The following is a 14571-nucleotide window of genomic DNA, read 5'->3' as shown; positions in this document are numbered from 1 at the left end:
AATCTCGTCTCTACTAAAAATACAAAATTAGCCAGGTGTCATGGCACATGCCTGTAATCCCAGCTACTCGGGAGGCTGAGGCAGGAGAATCGCTTGAACCCAGGAGGAGAAGGTTGCAGTGAGCCGAGATGGCGCCACTGCACTCCAGCCTGGGCAACAAAAGTGAAACTTCGTCTCACACACACACACAGACACACACACATAAAAAAAAAGGAAGAAGAAGAAGACAGGGGATACTCTGGGTGGTAGTCACTATTTCAGGTCAGGTGCCCTGGGAAGCAGGCTCTGAGACAGATATTTGCATGCAGAGGTTTACTGGGGATTGCTCTTGGAATTAACACCTGTGGGGTTGGCCAGAGGGAGAATTTGAACTGCAACACAGTCTCAGTGAAGGCCTCTGCTGATTCCATGGAGAGTTAGTTCTGGAGCTGGGATGACCCTGCGTAATTGTCCCAAATTAAAGCTGAAGATAGCTGCCTCACCCAATCATGTTGATCCTCCAAGCTTCCTTTTTTGCAAGGCCCAAGCGTCTTGTGATACATTGGAGTTGGGCTTGTCTAGATATCTTGGTACTTAGTTTCATATCTCATGTCTAGAAACAAAGATCAAATACTCAGAATTGCGAAGATTGTAGATAGCATTTAGTGACAAAGTAAAAGTCTTTTTAAGACTTTTTCACTAGGTGGCTTTCTTTAGTAGATGACAAGAGAGAGAATATTATAAAATCTGTAATATTTACAAGGCAGACCGATGCAGAGTTGAACACTGCATTACATTGAAGCAGCTAAGGCTCCAGACCCACAGGACTGAGTGGGGTGGCCTAGAATTCCCACCAAGTTCCTACTGAAAGTTATCCTAACATCTACCTCATAGGGCTATTATGAAGGTTAAATGAACTAATTCTTCGAAAATGCTTGCATGCTGCCTGGCATATAAGCCCCCAGTAAATGTCAACTATTATTGTTATCAATATCCTTAGAATAGTTTTCTTTGCAATTTGTATATAATGAAAATATACTGCATGTATTTATTTTTAAGCAAAGTGAACACAGGAGGAAATAAGGTCTTAGATAAATAATTGTAAAATGAACCCTGATGACAGATAATCTTTGTTACTGATGATTAATTTCTCTTCAACAATTACAAACACTAGCAACTCAGTTCTTAAAAATAATGTTTTAGGCCAGGTGCGGTGGCTCACATGTGTAATCCCAGCACTTTGGGAGGCTGAGGTAGGCGGATCACAAGGTCAGGAGTTCAAGACCAGCCTGGCCAACATGGTGAAACCCCATTTCTACTAAAAATACAAAAAATAGCTGGGCTTGGTGGCGCATGCCTGTAATCTCAGGTACTCAGGAGGCTGAGGCCGGAGAGTTGCTTGAACTCAGGAGGCGGAGGATGCAGTGAGCGGAGATGGTGCCACTGCACTCTAGCCTGAACAACAGAGTGAGATTCCATCTAAAAAAAAAAAAAGTTTTAAAATTTAATTAAAAATTTAAATTATGAAAATATTCAAACATACACAAAGATAGAGAATAATTAGAGGAACCCCCATATATCCTTTACCCAGAATCAATAATTATCAGTTTTTCCCATAAAACATCTATTCCTCTTTTCATTTTACTTTCAAAAAGAAATTCAAGTAATTATGCCATTTTGCCCTCATACATTTTAGTATGCATCTCTAACAAATTTGGTATCATCTAGTAGCCGGTCTACAGTAAAATTTCTTTTATTGTCTAAAAAATGTCTTATTTAAAAAGGTTTGTTTAAATTAGGATGCAAACAAGGTTAACACATTTGTTTGTTGTCTCTTAATTCTGTTAAAAACTCGACCAATTCCCCCACCCCACCCTCTCTTTCGCTACCATTGTCATGTTGCAAAAACTGGGTCGATTGTCCTACAGAATAGCCCATATTTTGGATTTGTTAGTTTGATTCTTTGTGCTGTCATTTAACTATTCCTATGTCTCTTGTATTTTATTTTACAATTATTTATCTTTAAAGGATTTTTTTTAAACTACTTTATTGAGATATGACTGACACATAAGAAGCTGCACATATTTAATGTATACATCTCGATGAGTTTCGGGAAAGTATACATTAGAGAAACCATCTCTACCCTCAAAATTTAAAGGCTTTTCTAGTTAAAGTACATAATATGGTTCTTGTGAAAAATTTAAAAAATTTAAAGAGCTACAATTGGTAATGTGGAGAGACATTACCAAGTCTGCCATAATCCCATCCCTAGAGATAATCATTGTTAATTGCCTGGCATACATTCAGCCAGACTTTTTTCTTCACTCAGTGAGAAAATCACTTCTCAAGTTATTTAGCAATGAAATTAGTCATTGTGTGATTCCTTATTGCAACTCTGTTTTCCTGGAGATTATTCAGAGAATCTTTGTACAGTCTCTGAGTCCTGTAAGAATTTTAGCCATTGTTAGAAAGTGCTGGGGCAAGACCACATAGTTATTGTTCTAAGTTAATCGAACATGGGAGATTTGTTATGCATTGCAGGGTGAAGAATGTAGCAATGGGTAAGGAGTAGATACAGAATGAGAAAAGTTGAGGGAAGCATGAAGGACCAAGCCTTACCTTGAACTCTAGAATCTATCAGATAGGACATGATTTAATAAGATTAATTTGATGCCCAGCAGAGGCAGAAAAGACCCATTAATCCAGTATTTAAATAACAAGAAGAGTTTTGTCAAACTGTCTGTCTCTCTGGAGATTCTAAGCCTCCCATTCTCCTGTCCCGCTCTAGGAGTGGGCTATGGGTAGGGTGCATACTATGACCTCTCTTAGTGTCTGCCAACTGAAAATTTTTTAAAAAATCAGATAATTCTATTGTGTATGACTTCCTTTGCTCAAGTGGAAGCATTACACAAATCCTTTTATAACACGTTTCAATTTTTACATTCTTTACATGTACATATATACAATTTTTATTTTTTATTTTTAAAATTTATTTTTCTGTATTTTGTTTCATTTTTAGTTCTTAATTTTGACTTTTCTTTCAGTTGGTTTTAATATATCTTTGAATGTTTCTTTCTAAAAACAATGTGAAGGATATGTTTTATCATCCTTGGACATCTGAGAATACCTTTCTGTTGCCTTTACACATGAAAAATCTTTTGAATAGATTTAAAAATATTTGATTATAACATTTCTGCTCAAAATTTAATAGTACTACATCATCTTTTGGGACTTACTGCTGCACGAACGTTGAACATGTGTAAATTTTACTCCTTTATAAGTGACTTCTTTATTATCCTAGGATTTATGCAGGAGCTGATTATAACATTTCTGCTCAAAATTTAATAGTACTACATCATCTTTTGGGACTTACTGCTGCACGAACGTTGAACATGTGTAAATTTTACTCCTTTATAAGTGACTTCTTTATTATCCTAGGATTTATGCAGGAGCTGTTTTTGGTTTGTTTCTTTTTTTTTTTTTAAATTATTTTCTGAGATACATTTAGACATGTGATCTAGATACTTCCTGTGTGCCCTTCCACTGTGCTATGGGCTGTGGGATTTTCTTATAGACTGAATCAATGGGCTCCTATGGCTTTGAGCTTCTGGTTCATGGAGGCGCTGGCAGAAGATCAAGGACAGAAAATAGAGTGAGGTCAGGCCTTCTACAACTCTCTCTCTGGGTGCTGATACCTTGTCCTCCTCTTGCCTCTTCAGGCCTATGGGAGATTAGGCTTTAAATGTTTGGCTGATTCTGTCTGGATCCCCTTTTATTGATAATTCCAGGAACTTGGTGAGTACTATTAAATTTCAATTTAGATGATTCCTATTGACCTATCTTCAAGGTCACTGACTATTTCTTCTGTTGTGTCCAAACTACTCTTAAGCTATTCAGTGTTTTTTGCCTTGTTTTGCAATTTCATATATTGTATTTTTCAGTTCTAGATTTCGATTTGGTTGCTTGTTTTAGATTTTCCATTTCTTTACTGATGATTTAATTTGTTTATCTGTTATGACCGTATTGTCCTTTAAGTCTATGAAGATTTTTAAAAAATTTATTTTAAATTTATTTTTTTGAGACAGAGTCCCACTCTGTCACCCAGGCTGGACTGCAGTGGTGCCACCTCAGCTCACTGCAACCTCCGCCCCTCAGGTTCAAGTGATTCTCCTGCCTCAGCCACCCGAGTAGCTGGGATTATAGGAGTGTGCCACTACGGCTGGCTAATTTTTGTATTTTTAGTACAGACAGGGTTTCACCATGTTGGCCAGGTTGGTCTTGAACTCTTGACCTCAAGTGATCCTCCTGCCTTGGCCTCCAAAGTGCTGTGATTACAGGTGTGAGCCATTGCTCCTGGCCTGAAGATATTTATAACAGACATTTTAAAGTTTTTGTCTGATAATTCCAACTTCTGGGTCATTTTGAGACTGGTTTCTATTGACTTATTTTTCTTTTACATCGGTTTCCTTTTCCTTTGTCATCACTTATCTAGTAATTTTTAAATTGTATACTGGACATTGTGGGAGATGTGCTGAAGAGCATCATCAAGAAAACATCAAGTATGTTTTCTACCTTGAGGAATGTTAAGCATTGTTCTTGAAGGAGTTCAATTCCTTTATATCACCTTAGTTTTGTTGGAGGCATAATTTTATGCCTTGTTAGTGCAGGTCTACTGTGGTTTTATCTTTACTCCTAAAGTGAATGTCTTAGTTCTGGGAGGTGGTCTTTGCTTTTAAGATGTTGTCTTTCTAAATTATAGATGACCTGAACAAATGGAAACACATCCCATGCTCACTGATGGGTAGAATCAATGTGAAAACGACCATATTGCCAAAAGCAATCTACAAATTCAATGCAATTCCCATCAAAATACCACCATAATTCTTCACAGAACTAGAAAAACCAATCCTAAAATTCATATGGAACCCAAAAACAGCCTGCATAGCCAAAACAAGACTAAGCAAAAAGAACAAATCTGGAGGCATCACATTATCTGATTTCAAACTATACTACAAGGCCATAGTCACCAAAACAGTATGGTACTGGTATAAAAATAAGCACGTAGACCAATGGAATAGAATAGAGAACCCAGAAATAAACCCAAATACTTACAGCCAACTGATCTTTGACAAAGCAAACAAAAACATAAAGTGGGTAAACAACACCCCGTTCAACAAATGGTGCTGGGATAATAGGCAAGCCACATGTAGGGGAATAAAACAGGATCCTCATCTCTCACCTTATACAAAAAGCAACTCAAGATGGATCAAGGACTTAAACCTGAGACTTGAAACTAAAAATTCTAGAAGATAACATCGGAAAAAACCCTTCTAGACATTGGCTTAGGCAAAGATTTCCTGACCAAGAATCCAAAAGCAAATGCAATACAAACAAAACATTCTTATGTTTTTGCATCTAAGCAAAGTCATAAGAATGATACAATAAACTTTGGGGACTCAGAGGGAAAGGGTGGGAAGAAGGTGAGGGATAAAAGACTACAAATTGGGTTCAGTGTATACTGCTCGGGTGATGGGTGCACCAAAATCTCACAAGTCACCACTAAAGAACTTACTCATATAACCAAACACCACCTGTTCCCAATAACCTAAGGAAATTAAAAACAAAACAAAACAAACAAAACAAACAAACAAACAAAACCACTGGGTGTGGTGGCTCATGCCTGTAATCCTAGCACTTTGGGAGGCCGAGGTGAATGGATCATTTGAGGTCAGGAGTTTGAGACCAGCCTGGCCAACTTGGTGAAACCCTGTCTCTAAAAAAAATACAAAAAATAAGCCGGGCATGGTGGCATGCGCCTGTAGTCCCAGCTTCTCAGGAGGCCGAGGCACGAGAATTGCTTGAACCTGGGAGGTGGAGGTTGTAGTGAGCTGAGATTGCGCCATTGCACTCCTGCCTGGGTGACAGAGTGAGACCCTGTTTACAAAAAAACAAAAACAAAAACAAACAAAACAAGCAAACAAACATTTGGGAGAATAATTTAGAAAATTTAAAAAAAAAAAGAGTAGTCTTTCTGGGATTTTAATGGAAGGCCTGTATTTTTTTTTGCCAAGTTTCTTTAAGTTGAGTGACTTGATCTCTGAACTCTGTCTTCCCTGTAGTGGGCATGTGCTGAAATCTCAGGGTAGCTCTGTTTTTCTTCCAGCTGTTTTGAACCTTGGGCTCTTTGTAGTTTTGATCTGCACACATGCAGTTCAGGGGTCAGCCAACAATACAAGGGGTGATTATATGGAGATGTTAAGTTACTCCCCTTCCTGACTTCTTCCAATCTATAGAATTCTGTGAATCCTCCATGCAATAACCAGTTGCTTGGGCAAGTTCCTTCTGACTCCACAGACCAACACAACTACAGGCTGTCTGCTTGACCCTATCTGCCATACTAGACAAACTAGGGCATGTCCTGAGGGCAAGAGCCATGTATGTGTTTGTTGGCCTCACTTGGTGTGATTCACTTTTTTTTCAATGTCAAGTCCCCTTCTTTTTCTGCCTACTGTTGGTCACTCTCCAGTGTCTTTAAACAGCTGTATTTTGTTCAGAGTTTATAATTGTGATCATCAGGAGGAACAGTCTGATGTAAGTGGCTTTGCTATTACTAAGCCATTATTACTATTTATTTATTTATTTATTTTTGAGGTGGAGTCTCACTCTGTCCCCAGTTCAGTGGCGCGATCTTGGCTCACTGCAACATTCACCTCCTGGGTTCAAGCGATTCTCCTCTCAGCCTCCGGAAAAGTTGGGATTATAGGCGTGCGCCACCACTCCCAGCTAATTTTTTGTATTTTTAGCAGAGAGGGGGTTTTGCTATGTTGGCCAGGCTGGTCTCGAACTCCTGACCACAAGTGATCCACTTGCCTTGGCCTCCCAAAGTCCTGGGATTACAGGCATGAGCCACTGCACCAGGCCCATTATTATTATTTTTTGCTCATATTTTTGAAATATGCTGATATGGTTTGGATTTGTGTCCCCACCCAAATCTCATGTTGAATTGCTGGAGTGTTGGAGATGGGGCTTGGTGGGAGGTGACTGGATTATGGGGGCAGATATCCCCCTTTGGTGCTGTTTTTGTGGTGCTGTTTTGTTCTCATGAGATCTGCTTGTTTAAAAGTATGTAGCACTTCCCCACTCTCTCTCTTCCTCCTGCTCTAGCCACATAAGACGTGCCTGCTTCCCCTTTGCCTTCTGCCATGATTGTGAGTTTCCTGAGGCCTCCCCAGCCATGCTTTTTGTACAGCTTGCAGAACTGTGACTCAATTAAACTTCTTGTCTTTATAAATTACGGAGTCTCAGGTATTTATAGCAGTGAGAGAATGGACTAATACATGTCTTCTTGTACTCTTGCCCCCTACAGCCTATTCTCACTCTAGTAGCCAGAGTAATTCTATCAGACTATGAAGTCTGATAATGTATTCCTTTCCTTATAATCCACCACTGACAACAGTCTCCCTTAGAATACTAAATCTGTGTGTCCTAGTCAGTTCGAGCTGCTGTAACAAATATGCCACAGACTAGGTGGCATAGACAACAGACATGTATTTCTCACAGTTCTGGAGCCTGGAAGTCCAAGAGCAAGGTGCCAGTGGATCTGATGTCTGGTGAGGGCCTGTGTCCTGCTTTGCAAATGGCTGTCTTCTCATTGTGTCCTCACAAAGTGGAAAGCGGTGAAAGACGCCAGGAAGCTCTCATGTCTCTTCTTAGAAAGGCACTAATCCCATCACTAGGGCTCCACCCTGATGACCTAATCACCTCCAAAAGGCCCCACTTTCTAATACTATCACCTTAGTGGTTAGGATTTCAATATGTGAATTTCGGAGGGGACACAAACTTTCAGTCCATAACACCTTGCAATCAGCTACACTGCCTTCCAGTGTATCCCTCACCCTCACTCTACCTTTTTTCTCTCTTATTTTCATTTTAATCACTCTGTTCTTGGCAAACTGACCCTCTTGCTGTTCTTTGCACTTGCATCAATGCCTTTTCTCTTTCTGTTCTCTCTTCCTGGAACAGGCTTTCCTCACCCTATTTGAAATTGTAAATCGCTTACGATCTGTTTCCATCTTCCCTGATTGACTTTATCTCCATAGTGTTTATAACCAACTTGTTAATTAACTGTCTTTCCTCATAAGGATGTAAGTTCCATGAAGGCAGGAATTTTTTTTTGTTGCAGTTTTATAACTTTATTTGACGTATTTGATGATCAATGGTTAGTTGTCATCCAAGCTGACTATCAGTAGGTATTTGAAAGTGGTAATAGGTGTAGGTAACTGAAGTATAGAGCTTGTTTGGTGAATCTTCATTCTGATTATGTTTTCTGGACAACTGCACATGGATACAGCATAGGACATTGCTTATTCCTTTAGCCCAGTTTTGTTGAGCCTGGTATCAATGTGCACTTCAGGAGTCCCCATCGCCTTCATGGAAAATTTCCAGAGACTTCTGAGTGTCCTCAGGAGCATGCTTCTTGAAATTCACTCCCTGGATGTGCTTGGGAATGTTGATGGTGTATTCTTGGGTTCTCACTCCATTGAGGGCCCTTTTCGCTATCTGTCTTTGCAAGAGCCATTCTGCCTGGCCCGAGTTGGGTAGTAGGCAGGGATTTTTGTTTGTTTTGTTTGCATCTATATTCTCAGGACCTGGAACAGATGAATGTTGAATGAATCAGGGCATCTTTCTCCACAGGGACTCACATTGGCTCAGCTCCTTAGTACTGAAAACGTATGTCCCAGTCATATGGGACAGCTCCCAGCCACATTGTGAAACTGGCATATTTTGTCTTGGGCTATTTTACTTCATTTCTGTAGTCTTTCCTAAAGCTCCTCCCTTGCAGCGCTGATCTCCTGGGACCCCATACTGTGGAATTTGCTAAAATGTCAGTGAATTTGGTGTCTGTGGCGTTCGAGTTATTTTTATCAGAAATAACTTTAGGAGGCCGGGCGCGTTGGCTCATGCCTGTAATTTTAGCACTTTGGGAGGCTGAGGTGGGTGAATCACTTGAGATCAGGAGTTTGAGACCAGCCTGGTCAACACAGAAAAACCCCATCTCTACTAAAAATTCAAAAATTAGCTGGGCGTGCTGGCGGGTGCCTGTAATCACAGCTACTTGGGAGGCTGAGGCAGAAGAATTGGTTGAACCTGGGAAGAGGAGGTTGCAGTGAGTCAAGATCGCACCACTGCACTCCAGCCTAGGCGACAGAGCTATACTCCATCTCAAAAAAAAAAAAAAAAAAAAAAAGAAATAATGTCAGGAAAACATGGTATCTTTCAAATTTGTTATATCACATAGCATATACCAGCGTTCTAGTGTTTCCAGAGTTTATAGGGCAGAGATAAGAAAAAAAGAGGTTATTGGTTTAATCATCATTTACATAATGCATTTTATGAGCCCACATAAATTATGCATTGTTGACCTTTAAATTAATTTAGGCTTAATGAGATGGTTTCATCATGTTTAAAGACAGAGCGTAATTATTTTCTTGTGTTCATTATCATTTTCTAAGCTTACTTATGCTTTGTCCACCCTCAAGTCCCAAGTGTATCGTCTTATTATTAAAAATTGTTAAACCTGTTTTCTGGTGTGAGGTTTGCAGAAGTCTGATCTCACCAAAGAGATATACTAAATTGTTTAATTTAGCAGGGTACACCAGAGTGACTTTTGTTTTGTGAACTATATTTTCAAAAGAGTTAAACTTTGTGGTGTTTAATGGGACCACAAATGTAGATTTTTCTTTTCTTTTCTTTTTTTTTTTTTGAGACAGAGTTTTGCTCTTGTTGCCCACTGATCTCGGCTCACTGCAACCTCCGCCTCTCGGGTTTAAGCAATTCTCCTGCCTTAGCCTCCCGAGTGGCTGGGACTACAGGTGCATGCCACCAAACCCAGCTAATTTTTGTATTTTTAGTATAGACAGAGTTTCACCATGTTGCCCAGGCTGGTCTTGAACTCCTGACCTCAGGTGATCTGCCTACCTCAGCCTCCCAAAGTGCTGGGATTATAGGCATGAGCCCGGCCCACAAATGTACATTTTCAAATGTACTTTACACCAGGAATCTTAAATATCTTGGGCACAAATTGAATAATGAATCTGGGGCACAGCTGAGATATGAGAAAGTAGGATCCACAGGAACTAGGATCTTTAGAAATGAGTGGAGGCATTGAGACAGAGCACAGCCGTGATGAGTTGTCTTTGCTCCATGATGTCTGAGCTTCAGCTGGGAAGACTCAGGAGCTGAGGATGACTTGATTTCTTCAGCCTGGAATCATCTGGAAGCATCTTCATTTGCTTGTCTGGTGGCTGGTCCTGGGTGATGGCTGGGACCCCTCCTTGTCTGCCAGCTGGAACAAATATAGGTGGCCATTCCATGTGGTTTCTCAGCATAGACTAGCTTGGGCTTCCTCACAGCATGGCAGCTGGGCTCCAAAAGTGAGTGTCCCACGAGATAGGAAGTAGAAGCTGCCGGCATCTTAAGACCTTTGACATGGTCATAGTGGTAATTTCTGATGTATTCTACTGGTCAAGGACTAACAAAGCCCAGATTCAACACTGACCCACCTCTTGATTAGAAGAATGGTAAAGAATCTTGGGGTTCTGTTCAAAAACCTTCACAGTTCCTTAGGTGATAGTGTAGCTCCATGGTTAGGAGATCAGGGTGTGAACTCAGACTGCTTGGGTTCACATCTCACTTCCATTTTTACTGGCCATGTGATCTCAAGCAAGTTCATTGTTGTAGAAACAATTGTTGCACACCAATCTCCATTTCTGTTCTCTTCTTCCTGGGAATACCAATAGACTATTTCCCTGCCCCTTACACCTACGTGGGGCCAACAGACTAAGCTGGCAGGCTCTGAGCAGAAGTGCCACATGCCACCTCTGACTGAGGTGGGTAAGAGCTCTGGATTTTCTTAGTCTCTTCTCCCTCACCTGTAGCTAGAAGCAGGGCATCCAACAGCAGACACAGGTGTAGGCAGTGGAGGAGTCACAATATGGAAGGGGCCTGGCTCCCTGAGTGACCCTAGAGTAAGTCCTTTCTCTCATGCTCCTGCCACCAGGATGTGGGGGAGATGTAAACTTTGTGTTGAGCCATGAGGTTTTGGGGGTTGTTTGTTACAGTAGTTAGCCTATGCTGACTAATACATTATCTAACCTCTCTGAACCTGTTTTGTTATCTGTAAAGTGGGGGTATTAGCTGTGGCTACATTTAAGTGCCCCACAAGTTAAGTGAAATAATTTGATGCACAGTGCCCAGCACATAGTAAGTACCCCAATGAGTGTTAGCTATTGTTAGAAGTGAATGCGAATGCCAGTTAGGAGGGGGTGGCAGGTTTGCTTCAGTAATGGTAGGGCTGTCATGATCATCACCATTGCTGGAATGGCACCTGCTATATACTGAGCACCTGCTTGGGCCAGACTCTGTCCTAGGGATGCTACACTTTTGTTCCTTTTAGTCCTCTGAGGCAGGTATTATTAACCTTTAGGAGGAGCTGAGAGTCCTGGGGCCCAGAACTGCTGCTGAAGCTGTCTCAAGTCACACCGGGCTCTCCAACCTCAGAGCCTGACTCCTTTTACTGCAGCGATGATACCCTTGCATTTTTGGAAATGTGACTTTAAAAAAAAGTGTCATCCATAGGCTTTCCTTCTTACTGGGGAAGAGCTGTGTCTTTTTTTTTTTTAAATCGATTTTTTACCATATTTTATTTTTTATTATTTTTACACACGGGGTCTCAATCTATCGCCCAGGCTGGAATGCAGTGATGTGATCATAGCTCACTGCAGCCTCCAACTCCTGGGTTTGTGTCTTCCTTATTGAGACTTTCTCTACTTCAAGTTGTAAGGATCTGCTTTTATAACTTAATATTTTGGCTTACAGCTTGGCCCCAAGCGTGGAAGGCTCCAGCTTCCTTCCCCGTCCCAGGATCCTATTACTTCTTTGTTCTGTTTGAACTCTGCAGACTCTAAGTGAAGTGAGTCGATGGAAAACCTGGCCGGATCTCAAGAACACACCCTGCGTCTGAGTCCCATGAATCTCCCCGCAGCTTAAGGCCTCCCGTGAGCAGAGCGGATAACGTAAAGCCCTCTCAAAGACACTCATAACTAGAAGTGGGACTGTAGCTCCAAAGTGGCTTTTTTTTTTTTCCTTTCCCCTGTGTAACTTGCTGGAAACACTTAGTATTTCTTTATTTCTTCGTGGAATAAAAAAAGATTTGTTTGTAATTCCATGAGAATTAGAAAGCCTTGTCTCAACTTCTGAGTTGGTACTTGACATTCAGATACTGCATTTACTAGAGGAAGCACTTTTGCTAGATTAACCAATGATTGATTTTTCTTCACAATTTCGTGTTAATTTGCTCCCTCTTTGAGACGTCAATTTTGGTTTTAGCAACATAGCCCACCCCATAGATCGGCAGATCTGTGAGTGTGGATTCAGTTGTTAGCATCATGGGGCAGGGGTCCCTGGACTGCATGTGCCTTTATATTAATTGACCAGACTTGCAGTTATATTAATTCTTCTTGTGGTTGTTTAAATTGTGGCCACTTGCACCTTACTTGCTGAGTCAAGACAGCAGGGTTTATATAAACGAGTTTATAATATGTTTGGCTTATCCTACTCCTCGTCTGGCTCTGATAAAATTTTAAACATTCATTTTTCTTTCTTTCTGTCTCCCAAGTCGTTTCTCTCTAAAAGGCAAGACGTTAGACTAAAACCAACTTCTATACTTAAGATTATCCTTGAAATATTTACGAATATGTTCAGGAAACAAAGCCTTGCTTATTATGTGCTAGAACAATGGGTAAACTTTGCTTTCTTGTAGAGAAGAAAATGTTTTCTTCAATAAGACATTAAACAGTATTTTTGTACTTGAAAAATCATGTTATTAGAGACCTAAAAGATCCGCATTTTGTGGCTGTTTAAGAAAGCTACACAAGATGGCGCCAGAGAGCCGGAGTGGAGAGGGATGCGCGCCCCGCGCGAAAAGCTCAGCGCCAAAGGGGCGCCCGGGGCGGGCAGGCGCTTGTACCGGTTCGGCGGCGGGGCGGCGGGGCGGCGGGGCGGCGGGGCGGCGGGGCGGCGGGGCGGCGGGGCGGCGGGGCGGCGGGGCGGCGGGGCGGCGGGGCGGCGGGGCAGGGGCGCTTTGCCCATCCTCACAGCTTCCGCTGTCTCCGGGCAACCTTTTCATCAGCTTCGCACAGACTTTCCGCCCGGCACCGTCCTTGGGTCCTCGGGGTCTCTGGAGCGGCCTGGAGGAGCCGCTGGAGAAGAAAGGGGGAGAAAGCAGCGGCGGAGGCGGAGGCTCCCTCAGGCCCCCTCTGAAGCAGGGCGCCCGGCCGAGCCTCTGAGGAAAGCGCGCGCGGGACGCGGATGGATCTCGGCCTCCAGGGGCCGCGGGAAGGGAGAGGCGGCGGGCGAGGGGAAGGGGAGCTCCCGCCGGACTCCGGCCGTTCCTCAGCGGTCCACGGCAGCTGGCGTTTTTCTTTGATCCCCAGAGTTCTCAATGAAAGAATGGAGAAAGTGGCTTAAAAAATTGTGGTTGAATACACATAACAGAAAATTCACCATCTTAACCAGTTCGGTGGCATGGAGTGCACTCAGCCGTTGCGTGTATGGGCGAATGTCGCCACTGTTCCTCTCCAGAACGCTTCATCAAAGGGGACGAAACTCCGCGTCCATGAAATGATAACTCCCGCTCCCCTCTCCCCGCCCTCCCGGCCCTGGCAGCCAGCGTGCTCTTTCTGTCTGGAGGAATCTAACCACTCTCCGCACCCCATGGAAGCGGAATGCCACGGTCCCATTTGTCCTTTTGTGATGGACTGACTTCACTTAGCATCATGGCCTCAAGGCTCATTCCTGCTGTAGCCTGTGCCAGAACTGCCTGTCTTTTAATAACCTTGAATCGTATTCCTCTGTGTGTGTGTATATATCACCACATTTTGCCACTTTTACGTATAGACCACATATCTTCCTTCCTTTTTAAAAAAATTATTTTTTATTTCAATAGTTTTTGGGGTACAGGTGGCCTTCGGTTGTGTGGATACATTCTTCTTCTTTTTCTTTTTGGGCAGAGTCTTGCTCTTGTCGCCCAGGCTGGAGTGCAGTGGCAGGATATCGGCTCACTGCAATCTTCCCCTCGTGGGTTCAAGCGATCCTCCTGCCTCAGTCTCCCGAGTAGCTGGGACTACAGGCACCTGCCATCACGCCCGGCTAATTTTTGTATTTTTAGTAGAGATGGGGTTTCACCATGTTAGCCAGGCTGGTCTTGAACTCCTGACCTCAGGTGATCCGCCTGCCTCTGCCTCCCAAAGTGCTAGGATTACAGGAGTGAGGCACCGTGCCCAGCCATGTGGATACATTCTTCAGCCTTGATTTCTGAGATTTTAGTGCACCTGTTACTCAAGCAGTGTATGCTGTACCCAATGTGTAGTCTTTTATACCTCACCCCCCGACCCAGCCTTCCCCTGCAAGTCCCCAGAGTCCATTATATCACTCTTATGCCTTTGCCTACTCATAGCTTACCTTCCACTTTTAAGTGAGAACATACGGTATTTGGTTTTCCATTCCTGAGTTACTTCACTTAGAATAATGGCC

At 42.4% G+C, this 14571-nt stretch overlaps 1 protein-coding gene across 1 annotated transcript; it reads right to left on the bottom strand.

Moving 5' to 3' along the window:
* Window positions 1–300: 300 nt before the first annotated feature.
* Window positions 301–13816, bottom strand: LOC129013902 (putative uncharacterized protein UNQ6190/PRO20217). The gene is made up of 3 exons (XM_063652356.1): window positions 13738–13816; window positions 13135–13476; window positions 301–592 (listed from the first exon to the last, which is right to left on the bottom strand). Exons 1-3 carry the CDS (start codon window positions 13814–13816, stop codon window positions 558–560), a joined length of 456 nt encoding a protein of 151 aa, XP_063508426.1. The 3' UTR covers window positions 301–557.
* Window positions 13817–14571: the final 755 nt, after the last annotated feature.

This window comes from Pongo pygmaeus, chromosome 16, assembly GCF_028885625.2.
Source record: "Pongo pygmaeus isolate AG05252 chromosome 16, NHGRI_mPonPyg2-v2.0_pri, whole genome shotgun sequence".
NCBI lineage: Eukaryota > Metazoa > Chordata > Mammalia > Primates > Hominidae > Pongo > Pongo pygmaeus.
Note: the sequence above shows the minus strand (reverse complement) of the source record. Positions and strands in the feature narration are given on the sequence as shown.

Bases quoted from the DNA above. Each gene is read 5' to 3' on its own strand.
- LOC129013902 (XM_063652356.1), bottom strand. From the start codon at position 13,816: ATGATGCTAAGTGAAGTCAGTCCATCACAAAAGGACAAATGGGACCGT. The intron at 13,477-13,737 runs GTTAGATTCCTC...TCTTTCATTGAG, and splicing joins TCCATGGGGTGCGGAGAGTG to AACTCTGGGGATCAAAGAAA. The intron at 593-13,134 runs GTGAGGATGGGC...CTTTGTTTCTAG, and splicing joins GCCCGGAGACAGCGGAAGCT to ACATGAGATATGAAACTAAG.